The following is a 22,254-nucleotide window of genomic DNA, read 5'->3' as shown; positions in this document are numbered from 1 at the left end:
CGTGGGCGGAGGACTGCGATTGAGCAGCGTGCTGCTATAAGATGCAAGGCATAGAGGACGTGGTCGCGTAGAGTAAGCCGGGTATATCAGGGTGTAACGAGGAGGTCCTTTCGAGTAGAAGGCTATCCCAGATGTCAAGCAAGCGGGCCGCTGCGCAGTCTTCTCTATGACCCAGTGAAGCTGGTTAGGTCCGGAGGGGATAGATCAGGACTGTTTGTTCGTTTGCTCGTGAGGGGGAGGGTGTGGACAGTGGATCGGGCTAAGAATACAAGTCAATGGCGCGCGAGCAGGCTCTGTGCTCAGCCTTGGCCGTGTGCTCGTGGACGAGGACGGGGGAGGTCGAGGTGGTGCTGCTGGTGGCCGGCGAGGTGCCCCACAGTTCCCACACACGCAAAGATGGGGAAGCTGTGACCACTGCTCGCCGATGTATTACCCATTTCTCTCTGTTTCCCTGCGCCGCCCGACCGCGACTTCACCCAGCCATCGATGAGCGTTCATCATCAACAGTGCCACCTGAATCCAATAGCCGAGCACCGCTTCCGAACTTCACGAGGCCCAACGATCGACCGCAGACTTTCCCCAAGCTGAAGTCAAGAGATTTAGGGCCGTCGCCAGTGAAAGGGCATTTCGGATTCTTCCGCGCCACCGCGACAAGTGGTACATTCACCGCACGCGTCAAGGTATGTCAAACTTGAGCCATGATGGAAGCATATGTTGAAAAGATTCAATTCAATCTATGGGTATCTTCGACGCAAAATGGTGCGTTCACACAGCCGCTACGAAACAACCACCACACCTAAACCATGTCTCGCCCTTCGACAAACCGCCCCGATGGAGACGGGGTACGATCATATCGCTGGCCGTCCCATACACGTCCGTTTGGTGACGGACTTCGCTCCCTTCGAGAATCGGCCATGAGATACCCGCTCGACTGGTCTGCATAGGACGGCGGCGACCCTGAAGGAGGCTGGTACAAAGCCTGGCCGTTCGAGTACGAGGTGTCGTAATACTGCGAGTTGGCGCCATCATAGGCAGCATCTGGGCGCGAGAGTGAATCCATGCCGTCGAGCGTCTGGTAACGCCCTTGGTCGCGTCGTTGCTGCGCTTGCCCAGTTTGATTCTCGGCCTTGCCTGCCTTCCTGGCTGCTGTCCAGTCCTTAAATCCACCTGTCCGCTTGAGGTGGAGAACGATGGCGAAGAGTCTGCCAATGCCAGCAAACAAGTCGTAGGGGTTGAGGGCATTCAAGATGGCCTTGTGGACAGGTAGGCGAGTGTGGTGAGGTCTGGCTGCAGTGCTATACTCGGTCGCACTATAGGCGTACCAGAACCCGATTGCGAGGATCGCCATCTCGACGCAAGTGATGCAATTCTCCAGGCCATACAGGACATCGTAGTAGGTGAAAGTGTTGCTGGCCTTGATCACGTTGTGGTCGAGAAGGATGTTGAAGATAGTCTGGAGGCAATTTCGTTAGCGAAAGCTCTTCGTACGTAACAAGAACACACTTACACTTTGGACAAAGCGAAGGAAGACGATAAGCTTGAAGCACACAAGCTTTGCGAGACCCCTGCGTACCTTCAGGCGGTTCTTCATGTGTCCATAAAACTTCAGGATGGCCAACACACACGCGCCGACACCGATAGACTGGATGATCGTGTACCAGATATGTCCATATTTGGGGTTGAGCGATTGAACACAATAAACTCCGGCGGCCTGAGTCGCTTCCAGGATCACAAGGGCAAGCAGCTCAGTCAGAGGATACTGGAACACGAAGACCCAGGTTATGCGAGGCCAGTCAAAGTTGAGCTCGTTGCCTTCTTCAGCCGCCTTGACAGCCTCGAATGTATCGTTGTCGAACGTCCCACCTGGAGCGGCGAACTGAATGTACAGGAGGAAGAGCGCACACAGACAGAATGCCTCGTAAAAGTCGCCAAGCGGATCGAGATAGGGTGCGGCGTCGTAGCTCAAGACCTCGAAGAAGGATACGATTGCAAAGACGAACGGAGCGAATACCAAGCGGATGATCTGCCGTTGTTCTTTGGGACATCGGTATCGACGAAGGTGGTTGAAGATGAGTGCCACGGAGATGAGGAAGGTGACTGCGGTGCCAGCGCCAGCTACGTATAGCAATGGCTTATGAGCAGACCCAGTCTCGCCATAGTCGTTTGCGCCTTTGGGCACAGGACCTGAATGAGTGTCGTCAGCATCGATCCGAAGAGAGCAGCCTACGGCTTTGACTGCTTACAGTTGGATTCACCCATTGGCAGTGAGTGATTCGAGTTAGCGGCGTCGACGTGTGATTGATGTTGGAGTATGGGATGAGATGTCGTATAGGAGGAGGATAGCTGCTAATCTCTATATACTACCTCGCTGTCCGCTGGAGATATTCTTGGACTGAGCCATCTGCGTCAACATGCGAGTCCGAGCGGCATCGCCTAGCATATCTGCCAGGCAAGCAGCATTGAGCTGGACAACATGGGGCTGATAGATGCCCGTCGACCATAGAGATCAGCATTGCGCCGAGACATGATTGGAGTGAGTGCCAAACGACGTCTTTCAGCTGCCAGGGAGCCTGCAGCACGGCGAAATCCCATGGAGAAACCGACAGGGCACTGAAGCGCAATGATGGCTGCTTTGAGCAACCCGTCGCGCCCATTGCCGGATCCCGCATCCCTCGACCATGCGAATGTGGGTCTTGGGATTCTCATTCGCCAATGAGACGTCGACATGCGCCGACCGCTCCCTATCAAGGATAGTCGAATTCGCATGGCTGACTTTCTTAGTGGTGAGCTTGTGCTGCTTGTCTTCACGACAAGCCTCGACGCATGGCAGGGCTGTGCACTGCAACCACTCAACGTCGACGACTCTTGTCCAGTGCAGGCAGTAGCGTGTCGCAGGAACGATGACTACACACCGGGGGTTCGACTTTAACCATGCTTTTTGATGTGTGGTGACGACAGCGGTACACTTCGCTGTTCGGCGAGGGCGGTGCTGGTAGGCGAAGGTGAACACGCGTTTTTCGCGAAAACCGTCTTCTCTGGTGTGCCGTGCAGCATACCGCAATAGGGAAGTGGGATAGGAGAGGGTGGTATGTTTCTTCTTTCTCTTGTAACAGTTCCACTTCGTAATTCCTTCGATTTTTGAGACACTTCTCTCAACTCCTCTGGCTTTTAGCCATGTTTCTCACCACTGGTGTTTTGGTCTTGTCGAGGAAGATCAGTGACAAGAGGGCCAAGGACAAGCAGTCTAAACAGCAATTGCTAGATCAAATTCGCAGCATTCGCCCAAGATCAATCAGCAACTTGCCGACTATCCCCAGCGAGGAAGCAGGGCAGCCATTAACCAACACCTCCAGCAACGCCACGGAACCGGGCAGACATTCCAGGGATATCAACGTTGAAACACCAGGTAACTTCACAAGCTCCATCAGACTTCAGACAGAGTACGCTTCGCACCCGCAGAGGCCCTCCAGCGATTATGGAACATCTTCAGAACTGAGTCCCAGAGGAGCACCGCCACCATACTCACTCACCGGAGCCTCCTCATCACGCACACCATCCATCGCAGAATCCAGCCTCCTCCAACCAGACTCAGCCATATCCCACGGCACCTTCTCCGACAGCAACACGCTGGCCAGCAGCGAATACAGCACCTCCACAACCACAACAGCAGAAGACCCTTTCCTCCGCATCCGCACCAAAGGCACTGACCTCAAATCCGGCTTTCCCTACGCCCCGGAACTCTTCGAACTCCGCGTCCGCCCAGAACTCTGGGAGAAATTCACCGCCCAGATCATCGGAGTGACCAAATTCAACAACAAGGACTACGCACAGATGGTCGGCGCCGCAACCGCCACGGCCCTCACAGGCGCCCTCTTAACCAGCGTCTACGTCGGCCGATCGATGAACCATTCCCTGCGGGAGAAGAAAGTCAAAGCCGGGCTGGAGAACATGTCCGACGGCGGGCTGGGCGATCTGCTGAAGCAGTGGAATGAGAACGAGTTTAAGAAGTTGGGGATTTTTGTGCATTTGGAGTTGAGTGCGTCGGCGATGAAGAGGGCGAATCATCGCAGTCCGACGATGGGTAAACACCCTTTGATGTATTCGCGACGGGAGGATCGCCAGAGGAAGACGGAGGAGAGGAAGTTTTGTCTGGTGGTCAGTCGGTTGGATGAGGAGGGTGTTCCCGTGGATGCGATGGAGGAGATTGTGCAGGAGGCGGAAGAGGAGCAGGCGAGTCATGATAAGGTTGTCGAGGCGCCGAATCCTGCGGAGAATGTGATCTATGAGGTGCCGGAATTGCCTGGCGATGAGGGCAGGTTTCCGGTCGAACTGCCTGCTGGTGTGTCGCTGGGCTATGGTTCTGGGAAGTTCGAGCTCAAATGTGTGGAGCTGGACGGGACGCCAGTGACTGCGGTGGACAGGGACTTTGATCCTGATCGTAAAGAAAAGATTTACGACGAGGAGGATGACGATGCGAAGTTGATGCCTCAGCCACTCATGGTCACGGCGGAGACGCACGCTGCACTTCACAAGGAGATGACATGAGAAACCACGAAATGGTATTGGATTTCACCTGCTTCAAACCGCGCCGAAGGCCAGGGAACGCACAATCACGGACCGACGGTATGCCCGCGATACTTCTCCTTGTCGTCGGTCAACTGATCGACATCCACCTCCCTGCCATTCTTCACCATCTCGAGCAACATGCCCTTGGAACAACGACCCGTATACCGACACGGCCGAGCGCGTCCAAAGAGCTTATCATGAGCATTGGATGCAGCCCAAAGCTCCGTAACAAGGAGTAGCACCAGCAGCCCAGTGACGGTACCCACGAGATCCAGAGAGTTGAGGTGCTCCGCCAGAGGCAAACAGATTATGACAATCGCCACGGCCAGCCTGGCCATCAAACGGAACTTCTTCGTCAGTCGAATCCCTTCATGCTGGCGATGTACATGAGAGACTGAGATTAGCGCCATGCACAACAGCGCAATGCCGAAGCCTGCGCAGTAATACCAGCGAATGCCCATGGGAATATCCTCCTCACTTCGCTCTTGGTACTGCTCCGTCAGCCAGTCAAGATGTGAATTCGGCGCATCGTTCGCAACGACGAGTCGAGATAGACCGCCTCCTCCGAGCACGAACATCATGATAAAAGGCAGATGTGCGAAAGACCACGCCAGAGCACTGATTTTGTGTCTTCGAATCGCGTGCGTCAAGAGGTTGGAGGAGTCGATTTCGAAATACATCCAGTTGAAGATGAAGCACTGCACTAGGCCGAGCATCGCTTTTCCGAAGAAGGCGTCTATGCCGTTGGTAGCGCTTTGGTAGAGGATGGCGACGACAGTGTATCCGAACACGAGTGAGACGAAAGCATTCGTCCGCTCAGTGCGATGCTCGATGTTGACAGCCGGGATGAACTCGAACTTCTTGTCGAGCCACACTTTGGCCTTGCCGCCGGTTTTGTTGAGGATCATCTGAATGATGACATACCCCATCTGTCCGAGAAAGTCCACAAAGAGTGCCGGCCAAATGAGCGCGAGTTGGCCGGGCCAGCCTACATGGATCGAACCGATCCAGAGGGCGACTGCGATGAGGGTGATGATGATGTGGAAGATCATGACCGGGCGGACCATAGGCAGGAGGTAGCCACAGAGTAGGAGGTATGCGGCCATGTATAACCTCGCAGCTAAGTAGAAGCCTATCAATGTTGGGTAGGTGTGTTCCCAGGCTTCGACGATGTTGGTCGTGTAGCCGAAGAGGCAGGCCAGGAGGAAGAGGATCGAGACTCGTTGGAAGACGTCGTCTGTTTCGAACCAGCTGATGAACTAGAACGCAACGTTAGCTATCTATACACCAGCCGATTTTGGTGACGACCACTTACCAACTGCATATCATTCCAGATCTTATACGACAACGTAAACGTGATAATAAAATGCAACAGCGACAACCCCGTCGGATGCTCCGACGTATTGTCGCCCTGAATCTGCAAGATGCCCACATACAGCAGATCAACAAACAACTCGAAACTCTGCACTTCCTCTGAGCCGGACGCTCTCCAAAGGATACCGCCATGAAAATACTGTCTCAGGGTCGGTACTTTGAAGAGCTTCAAGGGAGTGGCGAAGCCTCGTTCGTAGGCGTTTGAGGACTTGTCGGAGAGTGACGAGGAGTGCGGCGTAGACACCCCAGAAGCGCTGGGGCTGTCGTCGTCGTAGCTTCGGACGTGGGCATTGTATCCAAAGCGGTTGAAGTGGGCGTCCAGAGACACTCCATGCTGTGGCAAAAGCGTAAGTCGAGGATCCTCATCGGTAGTAGCAAAGCCTAAGACTGCATCTCGAAACTCACCGTGGTAACGCGATCCAACTCCATAGCCAACGCATCCAACTCATTATGAACCTTGGCAAACCTCTCAAACATCTCCGGATGCTCCGACCGTAACTGATCCCTCCGATCCTCATGGTGGTTCTGCGCATCCCTCAGCGCCTCCAGGTGCTCTGGCGTGCCGGAGATGTACACGTCGAATTCCTCATGGCTGTGGATCTGCTCCAGGCGCGTGCGGAGGGAGATGGCTTCTTCAGGAGACGCCGCGACGTGGATCTTCTTGCCGCTGGGGTGGAGGAAATGTCGAAGGCGTTCGCGAAGGTGAGCACCGTGGTGATGGTGGTGCTGGGATTGTTCTTCTGGGATGCTCGATTGGAGGCCGATTTGTTGTTTTTCAACGTCGCCAGTGGCTGGGGAGCTCGTCATATTGGCGGCTTGTATCCCGTCGAAGAACGACGGACGCGCTCAAGCTGGAAGGAGCTGGATGGAGGAGGTGACGTGAAGCGACATCTTTAATCAACGACGCCCAGGAAACGCCTAGACTTCGCATTGGGCGTCGTCCAATCCGAGATGCCAAGTGCAGCCACGGCTGAACAATTGCTGACTGTTGAACCGGCCGTTGTATGCAGGTCGCTGATGGCAGCCGATAGGCTAGGGGCAATTTGAGTTGAACCCTATCCGTGTCTTAGAGGAGATGGACCATCGTTCAGAGACGACGCATGAGGTCGTGGACATAGAAGTAATTTAGTAGAACGAGCGCAAGACGTGGAACAGAGTCAGGAGACGAGTAGAGCAGGAAGCCAACGTGCAGACAAAGCGAAGACCCAAGCGAAAGCTGCCCTGCCCAGCCGTCGGTTGTTCCACGTGCTAAGGTGGTTCTTGATCAATGCAAGCATGCCAAACTCGGGTCTCGCACTTGGCAGGGTAATGTTATTAGTGCCGGGGAATTGAAGAGATTGTTCTCGGTCGCCGTGATTGAACCTTTTCAAAACTAAGTAGGAGACTGACAATCGAGAGCAGCATCACGCCGTAGCCCTGGATATCTTAAACACATGAAAAACGTGACTGTTTGTCCTCAAGAACTGAGTCGGGATCCTTCCCTTCGAGTGCTGTTTCACCTCCATCCAAAGAAACTTCTCAAATCAATGGTATCCAACCAAGTCTTGGGCGAAGGCGCAGGAACAGCAGTCGCCTGGACCATGCTTGTCTGGCCAACACCAAAGAAGTCCTGAACCTCTGCCCAGTTGCGCATGATCCAGTATGCCACGGCTCCAATCAAGCCGCAACTCCCAACAATCTGGAGCATGAAGTATCCTCTTCGCCTGAATGCCTGTCCAAACGCAAGAACACCGAGCGGATCTCGAGGATCAATTACTCCAAGATCACCACCCAAACGGCCTCGCCCCGGGCGACAGTCATTGGTGGTCGTGGTCAAGGCCTGATCATCCTTCTCACTGCTTCCAGAGCTCCGAACAGTCGTACGGTTGTTGAACATTTGCACGTATCTACCACGCTCATTGGCGAGGCTACGTTGCAAATCCTGAGCCCACTTCGCCAGTCGGACCTGGCGGAAAGGCTCAGATGGTTGTTCATTGTATCGCGGCAACGTAGCAATTTCAGCAGCGTTTGCTGACAGCCGCGAGTTGTCAGAATACGCAGGCGAATCTGCACGGTAGTAGCTTGATGTCGAATGCGGTACAAGGACCTTGCTCGGCTCTACACTACCGAGGCTGAGATCGCCAGGGCTGCTCGCACGTAGAGAAAGTGAGCGACCGACGTGGTAGCCCAAGTTTCCCTGTCTCCAGAGCACGAACTTGATGGCTGATAGATGGCGCATTTTCGATATATTGTCCGGGGTGAGGAAGAGTTCCAAGAAGCTGCCCAGCTCACTAGGTAGTAGTGGCTGCATATATTGTGAAGACATCAGTATGCTGGCGTCGATAACTTCGGTGTCATCACCCAGAGCTGATGACACTGCAAATGGCTCAAGCCGCGATGTATTTGCCTCGTTTGACTCTGCTAGAGCGTACGACTCGACACTCATGGAGCCGAGTAGCTCGTGGATCTGATTCTTCCTCATCTCGAGGGCTTCTGCTGTCACGGTATCCGCACGACCAATGACTGGAATGAAGTTGTTCCACTTGCATAGGTGTCGTACAAGTTCTTGGTGTTTCTCGGTCAGCCCACATTGGACTGGATCAGAGCCGTCCTTGGGGTTTGGATCGAATAGGTATATGATTGCGTCGATTTGTGCGCCGCCGTCGCTGTCCATAAGTTAGCCACATCATCATTTTCGCCCACCAATGAACGATCCACACTCACCCACTGAGCAGATTGACCAGCTCACTATCCCCCATACTATCCAAGCGTGCAGTCCTCTGCATATCAGACTTCACGTATTCTAATAGTCTTTGGATATCACGATCGTCGTCCAGTCCACGAGTATCAATGAAAGTGAGGTTGCGGTCCAGCGCACCTTCGCCGATGCTCTTTCTACGGTGGAGCATTCGGCGGCTTTCGAAATCCGTCCACCACGATGGCAAGGGCCTCGTCGACGCATGAAGCTCACTGAACACAGGTCGGCAGTTATCGTCGTCGCCGTTGTATGAGGGATGGGTCGATGGTCCAACTACTGCAGGGTCGACGTGGACAATATGCTCGGATGAGCGAAGGACACTGTTAATGAAGCTTGACTTTCCAACGCCCTTAGGACCAATCACCATGATCTTGGCTCTCCCTAATTGCCGGCCCAGCTCGGTGAATGGCTTTCGTCCTGGCATCGCTAGACTAGGCATGACGAGCTGAGGTGTACGTTCAACTTGACGTAGATCATCTTCCTCGCCTCCTGAAGAGAAAACAACCTGGCTGCTGGCGTCGTCCACTACGCTACTCTCTTCATCGCTAAGCCTAAACGACTTTGGAGAGCCGGATCGAGGCTCGCTGGGTGTGGCAGACTGTTGATGCGGACTGAGCTTGATGGGAGTGAGTGGATGGCTCATGTTGATGGAGGATGTTCCAGAGCCTCTCCGTAGGTGAGGGTTGCGTAGTGGAGAAGCAAATAACTCCGGCGAAGCACCTGATGCTGCCTGTGTGTGAGGCCGTTCTGAAGATATTATGCGTTGACCTGCTGCCATGATTGTAGGATGCACACGGTTTGCGGGTCGCCGCCGTCCAATAGTCAGATTACCATCGGCGTCTGCTTCTGACGATCGCTCGGTGCTGGTGCTTGCAGTTCTTGATAGGCTACCGGTGGAAGAGAATGTCGAGTTTATTGTTTCTTCCTGTTGATTGTTAGTCAACGCTTCCCTTCATTCACGCCTGCATCGTAACGCTGAGACGCCCGAATCACGGTTTCCACTAGCATGACATACCAGGCTTTGGACGCCAAACGAAGTATCCTCTACGCTCGCCATTGGCGTTGTCTGATCATCCTCCTCTGGTACAGCTGAAGCCCGTGAAGGCTTTCGTCCTCTTTGCATGCTTCGCTCCATCTCTTTCTCGGTCTTGAGGAAGAAGGTCGTTGGGCCGGAATGGCCAGGATTGGTAATGCTCGGCTGCCTGCCTTTCCTCGTCTTCGCACGGGTTTCAGGACTTTGACTGGTATTCATCGTAACGTGGGGCCACTCGCTGAATGCTGTTGTCTACGGCTTCGAGATTCGAGCAGGTGTTGTTGCGACGGTATGATATGGCGGTTCTGCCGTTGCTTCGGACGACGGAAGGGCCGCGCTCGCCAGAGGTCTACAATAACGGTCGCTGGTCACGACGCATGGGCAATAATGTCGGTTGCCGCCAGTCCGTGTGCTATACGTGCTTCATCAGAGTCGCCTTCCGTTACCGCTCAGCGAGGTGTGGTCTGGTCTTCAGTGAGGAACGGTGAGCCGGACGTGATCAACGTGATAGCGGGGGATCGTGCAGTGACGCTGGTCAGGCGGCTCTGGCAGCAGAGCACGAGATGCGTCAGTTGATGGCGGCTGGACGTGTGCGACGAGGAGCACGGCAGCAACAAAGAAGTTGCACCGCGCCTACGGAGATGAAAGACAGAGTGTCGCGTCAAGAGGTGTTGTCCATCACATAGACGACGATGACACGCCGACCTCACTGCTCTCACCTATCTCCGCGTCTCCACTCAATCACACGCTAGCGCCATTCCAAGCTCCGTCCGGCCAACCTCTTGACGGGAATGCTGTGAAGCAATGCTCAACCGACACAAGACCACCGCGATTCTCGAATGTCTACAGTATGGGCTATATGAGATGATCTAACACAAATGTGAGGCACGTTGCAACCTCAAGCCAGTAATCCTCCAAAACCACTCATTTCTCCTCAGACAACACATGTCGGTTTCCCCCTATGATAACTCCTTCCTAGACTTAACACAACAGGTCGCACCAAGTCGTTTTGCTCGACTGCATCCCCTCAATGCACTTATACCCAGCATTACGCTTCAATAATCAGGACAATTAAACCCATTGACCTCCGGAAAAGCACGCCCCATCGCCTCATTGATCTTACCGGCCTTGTTCATCAGGTAGTTGAACTTCACCTCGGTGAACCCCTCCTCGATCTGGTCGCACATATAGGAGGAGAAGACTTGTTCGGCGCCGTTGGAGTACAGCTTGTTGCTGACGGCGTCGCAGGAGTCTTCGTTGTATGGAATGCCGATGTTGATTTTGTAGTGGACGATGGGGCCGCAGCTTTTGGCGGTGCAGCTTTGGGCGTTTGGGGCGATGCTGCGGGTTTGAGGGTTGGTGGACGTGGGGAGGGCGGTTGAGGCGCTGATTAGGGCGATGATTGTGGCTTTGAGGAGGGCGAGCATGGTGTCTGGTGGGTTGTTAGGGGATGGATGAGGTCGGGAGATGGAGACTTACCTTGTTGTAGTGTGGTTGTATGTTTCTTGTTATGGTTTGGCTGTGACTCGGTGTTGCAGTGTATCTGTTGTAGAGTGGTTGTATCTGTGTGGTGTATAGATCGATTCAGATCTTCAAGGCTTGCCCGATGCTCTTGTCCAATGTTGGTGAGATTTGGTCAATGGTGGTGCCTCGAAGACTTATTTTCGCTCATTAGTATGCTCCCAGGTCTGCACATGATTCTCAAGAGTGACCAGTCATGTCCAGCACTGCTTGACACGCAGCAGTCATGTTACGTCGGCCACTGTACGAGTCCATGCTCTGTCGCAGAATGGCCACTCTTGACGAGAAACAACGCACCATCACGCTGGCGGAGACACACACAGAGCCCAATGAAATCTAAGAGAGGTCTTCATGTAATAACAACAATGGCATCTACGCCTTGTCAGGAGCTCATATGTTTGGGGGAGAACTTGAGGTCGTAAAAATGGAAGAGCCTCTTTACCGTTTCGCACAATGGTCGAACTACATTACCATCGTCCTCACCCGAGGTGTCCCTCAGCCTGGAGTTGTTTCGAGGTCAGGGTGAGTTGGGCAAAGGTAAAGCCAATGTCCAACAGTCCCGGTCCTCGTCTTCGTAAGGCGTTTCCGTATCTGTAGAAGCCTTCCTCGAGCGATGCGTGTGCCACGGGGAGTAGAATTGAACAAGAAGAATGGGTGTCACAGCCTGTGGTGTCCAGCAAGGCAAGGCTGTACCTGCAGGCGGCTCAAAACCGTCAAGACACCGAAGCTGAAGTCGAGCTGACAGGAGAGACCGAGGAATTCCGGGTACACAGCACGATTGCCGCAGAAACGGACAAGGATCCTCAAGAGTGCATGATCAGGATCCGTCCTTCGCTGTGCCCCGACCTTGCTTTACATTTCCACGTTGGTCGTCGTATGATCCTGCTGCTTGTCGTTGGTGTTGGGGGGCATAAGCCTCGACATCACGGAGGGAGTGATAAGGAAGCTTGAAATCACCAAGTAGTGGGTAGCTGTGTCCAAGACATGCAGTCGGAGAGGAGAGACCATTCGGACAAAAGTCTGGATCAATGGCTGACGACAGAGGCGTCGTCGAAGCAAAAGGGCCATGCAGCCTTTCCTCGTGGTGGTCCTCCAACATCCACGGCGACACGTGGGCGGTACTGTAAAGGCGGAGTTTATAGCACGAGATGTGATTTGCTGGGGCGACATTTCACTTTGGAACCGGCTGCGCTCAGGATCTTGATCCTTGTAAGACACGAGGTCGCACTTGGGAGATGCCCATGTCTGACTGTGATACCCAGATGCTGGTCAAAGGGAGATGCTGGAGGCGGCGTGGCTGCAAACGAAAGGAGGGCCACCCAACCTCAGCATCTCGTCTTTGACAGAATAGTAGATCGATGCCTCGCAGTAAAAGGCGGCAAACATTGACACATCTCCGACCGCCTGACACAGATCGACAACGCAAAGCGCAGGCTCCTGCTGATCGTCACCAAGGCCCTCCCTCGCCATCTTGCCGTCGAAGTCAAAAGCAGCGACAGACTTCCGTCACCTGCCTGACTGACTGCGAGACTTGACTGACCTCTCTGCTCCCGGGCGCTTTTCATCATCACCACCACCACCACCACCACCACCCTCACTGACGCGGTCTGCCGCCATTCTCCGAGCCAACGACTGTGTGTGCTACCGCGATCTGCATTCGAGCCCCGTTTCAGACGACTGTCTCACTTGCCTCGACGGAGGGATAACAACACCCAAAGGCCCCGCCACCGCCCTCTCCCTCCGCCTCCTCACAATCCATCTCTGCTGCGGATCACAGAAACGCCGGAAAATTGAAAGTCGAGGTATGCACGCAGTCGTCGCCGCCCACGTGGTAGAAACGTGAGCCGAAACTAACGTGGCGCCATTGGACGTGCAGGAACAACACGCGAACTCCTCTCAAGCCACGAGGGCAGTAATCAACACGCAAACACGCACCATGGTTCGTCCCAACCGCGCAATGCTTCCTACGACATCTACTTACATGCCTATGCAGACTCGCAACGACGCTCGCTTCAGCACCTACTCCGGCGCACCCTCGCTGCAGCCATCCATCGCGCCCACCCTCGACACCACATCCAACCGATCCTCCACCCAGCAGTATGGCTCGCGCTTCAGCGAGCAGACTTTCTTGACGCCGCAGACCATTCCAGAGCGGGGAGTCCGCACCGTCTATGGGAATGCAGACCCCGCCGCCGCCTCGAGCTCACTCACCCTCTCATCGAGCGACCCTAAGACGGCCGAGATCAAGACCTTCGCCAACGTCCTCGACCGCATGAGCGATTCGCGCGCAGACAAGCAGAGATTCGTCATGAGCAACAACAAGACGGAGGAGGTCAGCAAGATCGCCCTCGGCGCCAAGGTGGAGAGAGCGCTATCGAGGAGGATGGTCGGGCAGGATGCCACGTTTCGCCCTAAGAAGCCCGTTGCCATTGACGAGAAGCGGGCGCTGGAAGTCGAGGCGAATTAGGACGAATTCGACAGTAGCGTTGCCAGAGCGCGGACATATCATCATGACTTGAAGGTGGACTGTCCAGATTTCAGGGCAGATGCCGTGAAGAGGGCGAGCACTGGTTGACGAACACGTCGACATCAAAAACTTTTGGAATGTACGGTTCTTTGCTCTGGTCTCCTAGCGAATAGGGAGGATGGGAATGGCGTTTGGGGCGGTTGCGAGGAGTTGCTTCTCCTGTTTTCTTATGGGGCATGTGGCTTGGCCTGCTTTACGATACGACTGCATCTGCAATATCCTGCGTTCGACTTCATGCTTAGATTCAAAAGCAGACTGCTACAACGGAGGAACAGAACGGAGTTATGAAAAGTCGTCTGTGCTCTGATAGTACCGCTCTCGGGTTCTCATTATCATGGGCGTCGAGTATACGCTTGCAAACGAAGGTCTGTCCTGATTTCAACCTTTCTTCATTTCTTCTCGTGTTCGTCTCGCCTGTTGAACCTGGACGGTCGACGCGAGGCTGCCGTGAGAAACGACTGCGTAACCAAGGCTTAGGAGCGACTCCACAGTGGGACCTCGGTTCGATGACCATGCAAAGGTGTAATCACGATTCAATCAACAAACGCTGAACATACTCTCGACTAAGTTTCAACAGCGATAATCCACAGAATCGGAATATCATCACAATGGGTACCAACGACATCGCCCTCCTCTGCACAATCTACCCAGCCTCCCAAGAAAAGCAACAACGAGCAAGTCCATCCCCCCCCCCCATCACCATCCACCCATCAACTAACAACCCCCTCCCCCAAAAAGATCCTCTCCCTCCTCCAAAAGTCCGCCCGCGAATACTACAGCCAGGCATCTTCGAAATGCACCACCTGGAGCTACTTCCTGCCCTTCCCCCCGCCCAAGAAACCCGATACGCCCCTCCTCATCGGCGGCCTCGAAATCTACACGGACAAGAACGCTCTGCAGAAGCAGATCGATGATCCTGTGTATTTCCAGTCGTTTCAGGAGATTGTTAAGAAGGAAGGGCTGTGTGTCAAGGAGGATGAGCTGGTGGCGTGGTATTTGACCGAGGGGTTCGTGGCGAGGGGGGAGCATGCGAGGCCTTTTGGGGGGAATCTGATCAGTCTGTCGAGGTTTGTTGGGGATCGGGAGGGGATTTTGAAGGCTTTGAGGTGAGATTTTGTAATGAGGATGGGGATGGGGATTGTGCTGACGATCGTCGTAGGTCTTTCGTTCCGTTCGTGAAGGAGAAGGAGCCTTTTGTCTTGACGTATGCTGTCTTCACACGACCCAAGGCGCCGAAGGAACTACTCCTCTACGTGAGGTACACGGATTCGAAGGGCATGCAGAGTCACAGCAAGGCTCCTGAGCATGTGGAAGTGGTGAAGGAGATTATGAAGCACACGGAGGGACACATGTCCAAATCGACGACGATCTGGAAGGAGGTTGATGATAGCTTCGTTTCGACCGTCGAAGGCGGTCCTACGGACTCATCGAAACTTTGAACACTTCTGTTCATGTACATAATTATTGAAGGACAGCGTTGTTCCTCCTACACAAGCCCATTATCTTCAGTTGATTTCTCAACCAGAGTAGGCAACATCTCCAGCGATAATGACAGGCTGCTTATCGGAAAAGTTCTCAATATCTCCCAAGACCTCCTTGGCCTCTGGGCTGCTGGCAGCTGTCTGGAACTCGCCTGTACACCGCACCGGATTAGTACGATCTGTAGATTCTTCATGGCGTTCCTTCTTCATAATCGCTACAGTACTCACCAATGTTGTCGAACTCCAAGATTGCCTCCACGGTGTAAGGCGCGTCGTCGGGGAGGTAGAGCACCTTCCACGACTTCAGACCATATTGCTTCCACTTTGCTTCGACCAATGGCATGTGTGTAGACTTGTAGTAGTCTTTGTTGAACTTGGCCCCCTGTGGGTAGACGACGGTGACGTAGCTGGGCATTGTGGTGGTCGTTATAAAGGCTTGTGGTATTGGTTTCTGTGCTGTGAGGAAGATCAGTAGGGAAGCTCTAATCAGAGATCAGTGTTCTCTACTCACCTAAATGTATCAGAGGGTCGGTCTTATGGTTTCACTGACGAGCGAGTGCGAGTCAATATATATTTCTCATCAAGAGCAGTGACAACAACAGCAGAGCTTCCAGCCAACAGCCCCGCCTCTGTCACAGGCGATCCCAGAACGAGAACCCCACCATCCATATACCCGAAGACAGGCCAGGCATAGTTGTCAGTGAACTTAGTTAGCCCCGTCCAGGGCGGTGAGGACTGCGTATTTCGCACTCCTGAAGGCAAGCAGAAGAGGGCGGACAGACCTCAACACTACTGGCATCGTTTGTGACTTACACGGGTTTATCAACAGCCTGTGAGTCTTCTTGTCCTCCTATCATCCGTGTACTTCTCGTCAAAAGTCCGAAAGCGCTTGCACCTTGAATTTGATGGTTTGGAATCGACAGAAAGAGATATTGCCATTCGTCCATAGCCTTACATATGCTCCCCTGCTCTGTCCAAATGATAGGGTCGGCGGGATTACGACTTCACGGCGCTGGAGCGTGGTGTCTCCTGGGAGCGACTGCCAGATTGTTTCATCGTACATACATCGATTCGTTCCGATGTGCCTTGTCAAGGGTGTATACATGTTTGCCGTGTACATGTTTGCCGTTACCGAAAACAACAAGACCCCTTGTCACAAGCTCGCGCTCGGACCCTAAACGTCATTTCCCCAACCTAACTTTTCCTGTTGCATCGCGGATCCTTTCCGCGTGAACTCTTTCTGAGCACACGACAGCAGCCATGGCCGAGAACGACAGACCAGCATCGCCTCCCCCAGAGGAGCGCGAACGCCTAGACAAGGAAGCAAAGCAGAAGGAGCAAGAAGAGCAGAGCAAGCTGCCATACAAATGGACTCAGACGATCGGTGATGTCGACCTGAGCGCAACCATCCCCGCCAACATCAAAGGCAAAGATCTGGATGTCAAGATCGCCAAGACGAGCCTCAAGGCTGGCATCAAAGGCCAAGAGCCCATTATAGATGTACGTCCATCAAATCCCCAATCCTCACCACCACCACCATCACCAGAAGAAACTGACATCCAGTCTAGGGGCCCCTCCCCCACCCGATCCACGTCGACGAATCCACCTGGACACTCGAAACCACCTCCAGCGGCAAAGAACTCAGCATCCACCTCGACAAGACCAACAAAATGGAATGGTGGGCGCACGTCGTAACCACCGCCCCAAAAATCGACACCTCCAAAATCACGCCGGAGAACAGCAAGTTGAGCGACCTGGACGGCGAGACGAGGAGTATGGTGGAGAAGATGATGTACGATCAGCGGCAGAAGGAGGCCGGGCAGCCGACGAGCGAGGAGCAGAAGAAGATGGAGCTGTTGAGGAAGTTTCAGGATCAGCATCCGGAGATGGATTTTTCGAATGCGAAGATTAGTTGAGTGGGGAGGTTTGGGTGAGGGTGGGAGGATGGTATACCGAAAGAGGGTCGATGAGTGCCTGAGAGAGATGTCGTGGAGGTCCTCGCAGCTTGTAAGCTGTAGGCCAGGCTCATGCGTTTGCTGCAGTGAGGCTGGATCGTTAGGAGGCGGCGAAACGAATGTGATACCTACAACATAAGTTGACAAAACCGAGCTCTGAATGCTCTCTGTTCTGCTTGTGTATGACCCCTTGGTGTCCCCTTTCCATCACTATCCTCGGCGTTCAAATTCAGCTCAAATTCGAACATTCATACCCACTACTCCTAAGCCATCTAAGCAGCTTAGAGTGCAGTCATCAGTGCAGTCATCAGTGCAGTCGCTAGTAAAAGGTTGGAGAAATGGAAGTCCCACAGGTTTCCACTTTGACCGGAACTAGGAGGGTACCGTGAGCCGAGTACGTATAGATACAGTCGATACAATATATACACCCCCAGATCCAGCCATCCACAAATCAAAACCGACTCCCCTGCATCGAATACGGCCACTCACCCCCCATATTCATCGCCTGCACATCCCCCATCGTAACATTCGGACCGCTAAACGCAGAATCCGAGTTCTGCAACCCGGAGATATCCTCCATGATCCGCTCCCAGTCCATCCAGCTCATATCGCCCATCTGCAGCGGTGACGTGCCGGTGTATCCCTCCGACCACGGGAAATCCATCGATGCGTTCAGGACGCCTGAGAGGGGCATGGCGCCGACGGGGAGTTGGGCTTGGGTTGAGCTGACGGGGTAGGTCGGTGCTGTGCTTGTAGATGAGGGCATGTTGATGGATAGGTTCTCCATGTTCTCTTGTGGGATGGTGAGGGCGCTTATGCTCATGCTATGCCGCGGGGAGGTCGTTGTCGTTGTCGTTGCCGTCGTCGCTGTCGCCCCGTCTCGGAAAGCTGAGGCTTTCTTGTACAGCTTCTCGATGGGTTTCCAGAGCATGCCGCTGCGACTGTCTGCCACATGGCGGGCGTGGCGCTCGTAGGCTTTGTCGACATATTGCCACGCCGTGCTTGCTAGCTCATTGTCTCGGATGGAGCAGAGGCCTGCGAGAGCTACAGCAAGGGCATGCCATTGCACCCAGAAGATCCATCGCCATCCTTCCGTCTCGGGATCTACATGCGTCGATTCACTCTCTTTCAAACTGTTCACGGCCAGCTGCAGGACAAAAGGCGAATCGACGCGCGGAGGGACACTGGAGACGTGCTTCTGCATTGGCCGTACAGCTCGTAGTACGCTCGACGCCGCCATGGAGTTGCCGACCGTGTAGAGGAACCTATGGAACGGGATCGAGAGGTCGCAGTATTGCAAGTACTTCTCTCGTAGCTGTTTGCCGAGACTCAGCGACGAGTCTAGTCGTTGTTGCCACGTTTGTCCTTTGGATCCGCTTTCTTCTGGCGTTAATAGTTTCATAGTCAAAGTCGTCGCCCAGTGTGCCATCAGGTTGAAGGTCATATCGCTCAGACCTTCTTCTCGATTCGTTATTATTTCGGTCGACTCGTTGAACTCGGAGTCATTCACGTTACTCGGTAAAGGCGTGTCGGATGTCGACATCTGTACCAGGAGCTCTGTTCCACGATCAACTGCGGAGAAGGCGTCGAGCACACGGATCTGGTGCCATAGTCTTCGCTTGATCTCTTTCATGTATGGAGAATCGGTCCCAATCTCGCGATGAAGTCCCATTCCGTGTGCAATGCGTACCACCAGTCCTGTCATGGTCCATGCTCTCCTGCTGCGATCCGTTATCCTGGCGGATGCTGTGTAGAGCACGAATGCCTGCAGCGTTGCGAGGTCACTTGTGTTTATCAAGTCGGCCTAGAATCCGATTAGATTGTGGTTTCATCGAGCTTTGGTGGATTGACATTGGTAGACACTCACCTGTGCCATTGCCACATCGACGTGCCTCCTGTACAAGTGCAGCAGCTCGTTACGTGACTGGCGGAAACGAGCAAAGCATTCGGCGTCACTGATCGTTGTCACTGCCGCAAACCACATCGTAGCCCTTAGAGCCCTGTTCGGAGGAGCATCTGGCGCCTGGCCGAAATAGCTATCCCCCTGGAGGAGACGTTCGACTGTGGGTCTGTGTAGTACTTTGAAGACAGGGTCCACGTTCTTCAAGAATATTTCGTCGAGTTGCTTCAGTACTGCAGGCGGCGGGTCTAGTAAAGCGCCAGGCATAACGCTTATCGAGGCCGGCGGACAGATTAACAGATCGTGTTCTATTGATCCTTCATGTGTACTTGTCGAAGCAGGGACTGGATGGACTATAGCCGGCTCCGCATCTGATGGATCTTCTTCCAGTGCGTCTCGCAACGCTTGAACTTCGTTAACGAGCGTCGCCCAGAACGGGCTCCCCATGTACTTTCCAACACTCGGCGACGGTGTATCATGCTGCTCCCTTGGTGTTTCCGGTTTGTCCGGGGAAACAGCTTGAGGAACATCTTCTTCTTCTTGCAGCCCGACTTCGCCACTGAGACTCTCGACAAGGCTCTATGCTATGTCAGATGGCGAATCTGTCAAGATGGTCTCCAAGACAAACCTCAAGTTTCGTTATGCGGCTGCGCAGCTCCGAGTCGACAGCACGTTTTCCAACGCGTTTGACTCGAGGCTTGCGAGTGCTCTGGGCACACTGGAGGTTGGACCGCTGACATTGCCCACATGGGAAGGTTCTATCGCATTTGATCTTTGCTTACGTTAGGCTCGTCGGGTCGACTCTAGACTCTGCTGGGGTAATTTACCTTTTTACGTTGACATGCCTGACAAGCGAGGCGGATATGTTGTACGCCAGTGGCGTCGGTCGAAGCCGGAGGTGGAGGAGGATCCATCTCGTGTACGCAGGGAGGCGATGCGGTGGACGCTCTTCACGAATTCACGCAAATCATGTCGATGATATCAAGACAGGGACGGTAGGCGTAGCGTAGCCGATGCCGGGAGTAGCACTGAAGGGAAGCTGAATGCTCCGTGCCGAAACGATGTTTACGTGAAGGAGACCGGGATGACTGGCGGTTTACCCTGCAGTCCTCAGCCTCGCTATGGTGTTGCGCTCCGCGGATGAGAGTAATGTTATCGGCCGAATGCCGAGTTCTAGGGTGGTGTGACTGATGTCCGGGATGGAGCATGTCAGCACTCGCTCAAGATAGCCTTTTTAAGCCTTTTAGGCCTCTATGACGGCGTTTTCATGAGCCATCCGAGCCGAGTGCGAGGTGACAGAGATCTACGGCATACTGTCCTGCAATCAGCCGTGTGCCCATCGACGAAGTGAAGACTGATGGTAGGAGGATAGGAAGTAGGTGTAGGTCGTGCTCACGTCACGAGATTTCGCGACGCAGCTGCAAAGGAGGGTTTCTTAGCGCGCGAGCTACGACTTCACCTGCCTCTCTCCAACAACGACGACGTCGGCATTCGCTCTTTGTTCACACTCACCCGACATTTCCGGTGCATCCTGACCGGGTCTTTGGCAACAGAAGACACACTCGCAAACATGCCCGAAGCCATCGCTACGACGAAGCGCAAGTTTTACAGAGCGCTGGATGCCCTCTCCACTTCAGCCAGCGCGCCCTCGACACAAACAGCCCCCCAGCCAACTGGGTCCACCTCCAGCAGCAAGCGCTCTTCTGCAGCCGCCTTCGACGAAGCTCGCGAGAGGGTAAGAAAGCGATTGCGCCAAAGCACATCTAACGATTCCCTCAGCGGCTTCACTCCTAACACTTCAGTCATATCTCTCGCGGGCAAGCCGTCCGCGAGGAACACCAGCTCGCCCTCGAAACCGCCGAACTTCTCACCTTGGTCGCAAGAGACATTCCTCGCACGACTGAAGACGTTTGGCAGCGTCAGTCTCTGGCACCCAAAACCTGATGCGATCAATGAGGTTGAATGGGCGAAGCGAGGGTGGACATGTGTTGATGTTAATACCGTCGCTTGCAAAGGTGGGTGCAATAGACGGGTGGTCGTGAGCGTGGATATAGCGAGGCGAGCAGAGCAGAGCAGAGCGGCAGCAGAACAGCAAGAGGAAGGAGAAGAAGAAGGGGAGGAGGAAGAGGAAGAAGACTTGTCCTTCGAACAAGCTCTCACGGAACGGTATAAGTCTCAGATCGTGGAGGGCCATGGTCAATCCTGCCTCTGGCGCCAAGAGGGCTGCAAAGACGACATTTACCGATTGCAAGTCGTGCGACCATCTGTCTGGCAGCCAGAGCTTCACAAACGAGTGCACTCTCTTCTCAACATCTCGAAGTCGATAGAACAAGCCAAGACGCGACCACTGGAATCGTTCAACGACAAGGTCATGAATGATCTCCCACGCGAACTATTGGGACTTGGTGGTTCCTCGGAGGTGAGTAAATCCAAAGCCTTCGAGATCGCCATGCATGGTTGGCGAGGCTCTTCAGAATCTGGCAACGACCTACTCCATTGCGACGCTTGCTTCCAGCGCGTGGGCTTGTGGATGTATCAACCAGACTACAAGCGACCTGGCACTAGCAGCAGCGACCACACGCCAAACGACGAGGGCGATGAAGCAGGCATCCTCGATCTCACCGAAATGCACCGCGACCACTGTCCCTGGCGCAACGCGATTACCCAAAAGGCCACCGGTAGTCTCGATGGTCTCAATGCCTGCCAGGTCTTGCAGCGAGTCGTTTCAACCGCAGCACGTGATCACAGACGACGATCCGCACCTCAAAACGTCGACGAGACGGATGATGAACCTGCGAGCGAAACTGCATCCATTCAGCCATCGAAGGAGGAGATTGCACGGACGGACAAAGAGCGGGAATCACGACTTCGAAAATTGAAGAATCTGCTGAGCATCAAAAGGCGTCCGACCACCAAGGTCCCGGCGCAGAAGGCGAACTGATCATGGAACAACTGAAAGACGTGGCTATTATGAGAGTGACGCGTTCGAGCGCTTGCGATTGTGAAGCAGTCATGAGGAAATGTAAAACAATTGATGATGATCCTAAGGCTCCAGCGAATGATATCCAAACTTGTCAAGTAATCACTCTGTCTATGTCTATCATACGTGCTGTCAAGAGGAGTACAAGATTCCGCATCAAAGCAGCCGACTCAACCCACC

General features: G+C 54.0%; 11 protein-coding genes across 11 annotated transcripts; 5 read left to right on the top strand and 6 right to left on the bottom strand.

Moving 5' to 3' along the window:
* Positions 1–796: 796 nt before the first annotated feature.
* Positions 797–2,259, bottom strand: M409DRAFT_27814 (uncharacterized protein; the record flags this gene model as incomplete). The annotated part of the gene is made up of 3 exons (XM_033808741.1): positions 797–1,453; positions 1,508–2,184; positions 2,244–2,259. The coding sequence occupies 3 exons, from the start codon at positions 2,257–2,259 to the stop codon at positions 797–799; spliced, it is 1,350 nt and encodes a 449-aa protein (XP_033662647.1).
* Positions 2,260–3,174: 915 nt separating this feature from the next.
* Positions 3,175–4,545, top strand: M409DRAFT_27813 (uncharacterized protein; the record flags this gene model as incomplete). The annotated part of the gene is made up of 1 exon (XM_033808740.1): positions 3,175–4,545. One exon carries the CDS (start codon positions 3,175–3,177, stop codon positions 4,543–4,545), a length of 1,371 nt encoding a protein of 456 aa, XP_033662646.1.
* Positions 4,546–4,610: 65 nt separating this feature from the next.
* Positions 4,611–6,747, bottom strand: M409DRAFT_27812 (uncharacterized protein; the record flags this gene model as incomplete). Its single annotated transcript, XM_033808739.1, has 3 exons — positions 4,611–5,825; positions 5,882–6,274; positions 6,346–6,747. 3 exons carry the CDS (start codon positions 6,745–6,747, stop codon positions 4,611–4,613), a joined length of 2,010 nt encoding a protein of 669 aa, XP_033662645.1.
* Positions 6,748–7,435: 688 nt separating this feature from the next.
* Positions 7,436–10,657, bottom strand: M409DRAFT_69560 (uncharacterized protein; the record flags this gene model as incomplete). Its single annotated transcript, XM_033818352.1, has 4 exons — positions 7,436–8,585; positions 8,644–9,602; positions 9,693–9,912; positions 10,632–10,657. 4 exons carry the CDS (start codon positions 10,655–10,657, stop codon positions 7,436–7,438), a joined length of 2,355 nt encoding a protein of 784 aa, XP_033662644.1.
* Positions 10,658–10,765: 108 nt separating this feature from the next.
* Positions 10,766–11,137, bottom strand: M409DRAFT_27810 (uncharacterized protein; the record flags this gene model as incomplete). The annotated part of the gene is made up of 1 exon (XM_033808738.1): positions 10,766–11,137. The coding sequence occupies one exon, from the start codon at positions 11,135–11,137 to the stop codon at positions 10,766–10,768; it is 372 nt and encodes a 123-aa protein (XP_033662643.1).
* Positions 11,138–13,212: 2,075 nt separating this feature from the next.
* On the top strand, positions 13,213–13,698 carry M409DRAFT_69559 (uncharacterized protein; the record flags this gene model as incomplete). Its single annotated transcript, XM_033818351.1, has 1 exon — positions 13,213–13,698. The coding sequence occupies one exon, from the start codon at positions 13,213–13,215 to the stop codon at positions 13,696–13,698; it is 486 nt and encodes a 161-aa protein (XP_033662642.1).
* Positions 13,699–14,092: 394 nt separating this feature from the next.
* M409DRAFT_58829 (uncharacterized protein) lies at positions 14,093–15,197 on the top strand (the record flags this gene model as incomplete). Its single annotated transcript, XM_033814009.1, has 3 exons — positions 14,093–14,123; positions 14,336–14,825; positions 14,918–15,197. 3 exons carry the CDS (start codon positions 14,093–14,095, stop codon positions 15,195–15,197), a joined length of 801 nt encoding a protein of 266 aa, XP_033662641.1.
* A 78-nt stretch (positions 15,198–15,275) lies between these two features.
* On the bottom strand, positions 15,276–15,654 carry M409DRAFT_69557 (uncharacterized protein; the record flags this gene model as incomplete). Its single annotated transcript, XM_033818350.1, has 2 exons — positions 15,276–15,391; positions 15,468–15,654. 2 exons carry the CDS (start codon positions 15,652–15,654, stop codon positions 15,276–15,278), a joined length of 303 nt encoding a protein of 100 aa, XP_033662640.1.
* An 845-nt stretch (positions 15,655–16,499) lies between these two features.
* On the top strand, positions 16,500–17,155 carry M409DRAFT_27807 (uncharacterized protein; the record flags this gene model as incomplete). The annotated part of the gene is made up of 2 exons (XM_033808737.1): positions 16,500–16,739; positions 16,808–17,155. 2 exons carry the CDS (start codon positions 16,500–16,502, stop codon positions 17,153–17,155), a joined length of 588 nt encoding a protein of 195 aa, XP_033662639.1.
* Positions 17,156–17,645: 490 nt separating this feature from the next.
* On the bottom strand, positions 17,646–20,008 carry M409DRAFT_27806 (uncharacterized protein; the record flags this gene model as incomplete). Its single annotated transcript, XM_033808736.1, has 4 exons — positions 17,646–18,998; positions 19,062–19,673; positions 19,723–19,866; positions 19,922–20,008. 4 exons carry the CDS (start codon positions 20,006–20,008, stop codon positions 17,646–17,648), a joined length of 2,196 nt encoding a protein of 731 aa, XP_033662638.1.
* A 656-nt stretch (positions 20,009–20,664) lies between these two features.
* On the top strand, positions 20,665–22,035 carry M409DRAFT_69555 (uncharacterized protein; the record flags this gene model as incomplete). The annotated part of the gene is made up of 1 exon (XM_033818349.1): positions 20,665–22,035. The coding sequence occupies one exon, from the start codon at positions 20,665–20,667 to the stop codon at positions 22,033–22,035; it is 1,371 nt and encodes a 456-aa protein (XP_033662637.1).
* Positions 22,036–22,254: the final 219 nt, after the last annotated feature.

Source organism: Zasmidium cellare (genome assembly GCF_010093935.1).
Source record: "Zasmidium cellare ATCC 36951 unplaced genomic scaffold M409scaffold_39, whole genome shotgun sequence".
NCBI classification, from domain to species: Eukaryota; Fungi; Ascomycota; class Dothideomycetes; order Mycosphaerellales; family Mycosphaerellaceae; genus Zasmidium; species Zasmidium cellare.
This window is presented reverse-complemented; position numbering and strand designations above follow the sequence as displayed.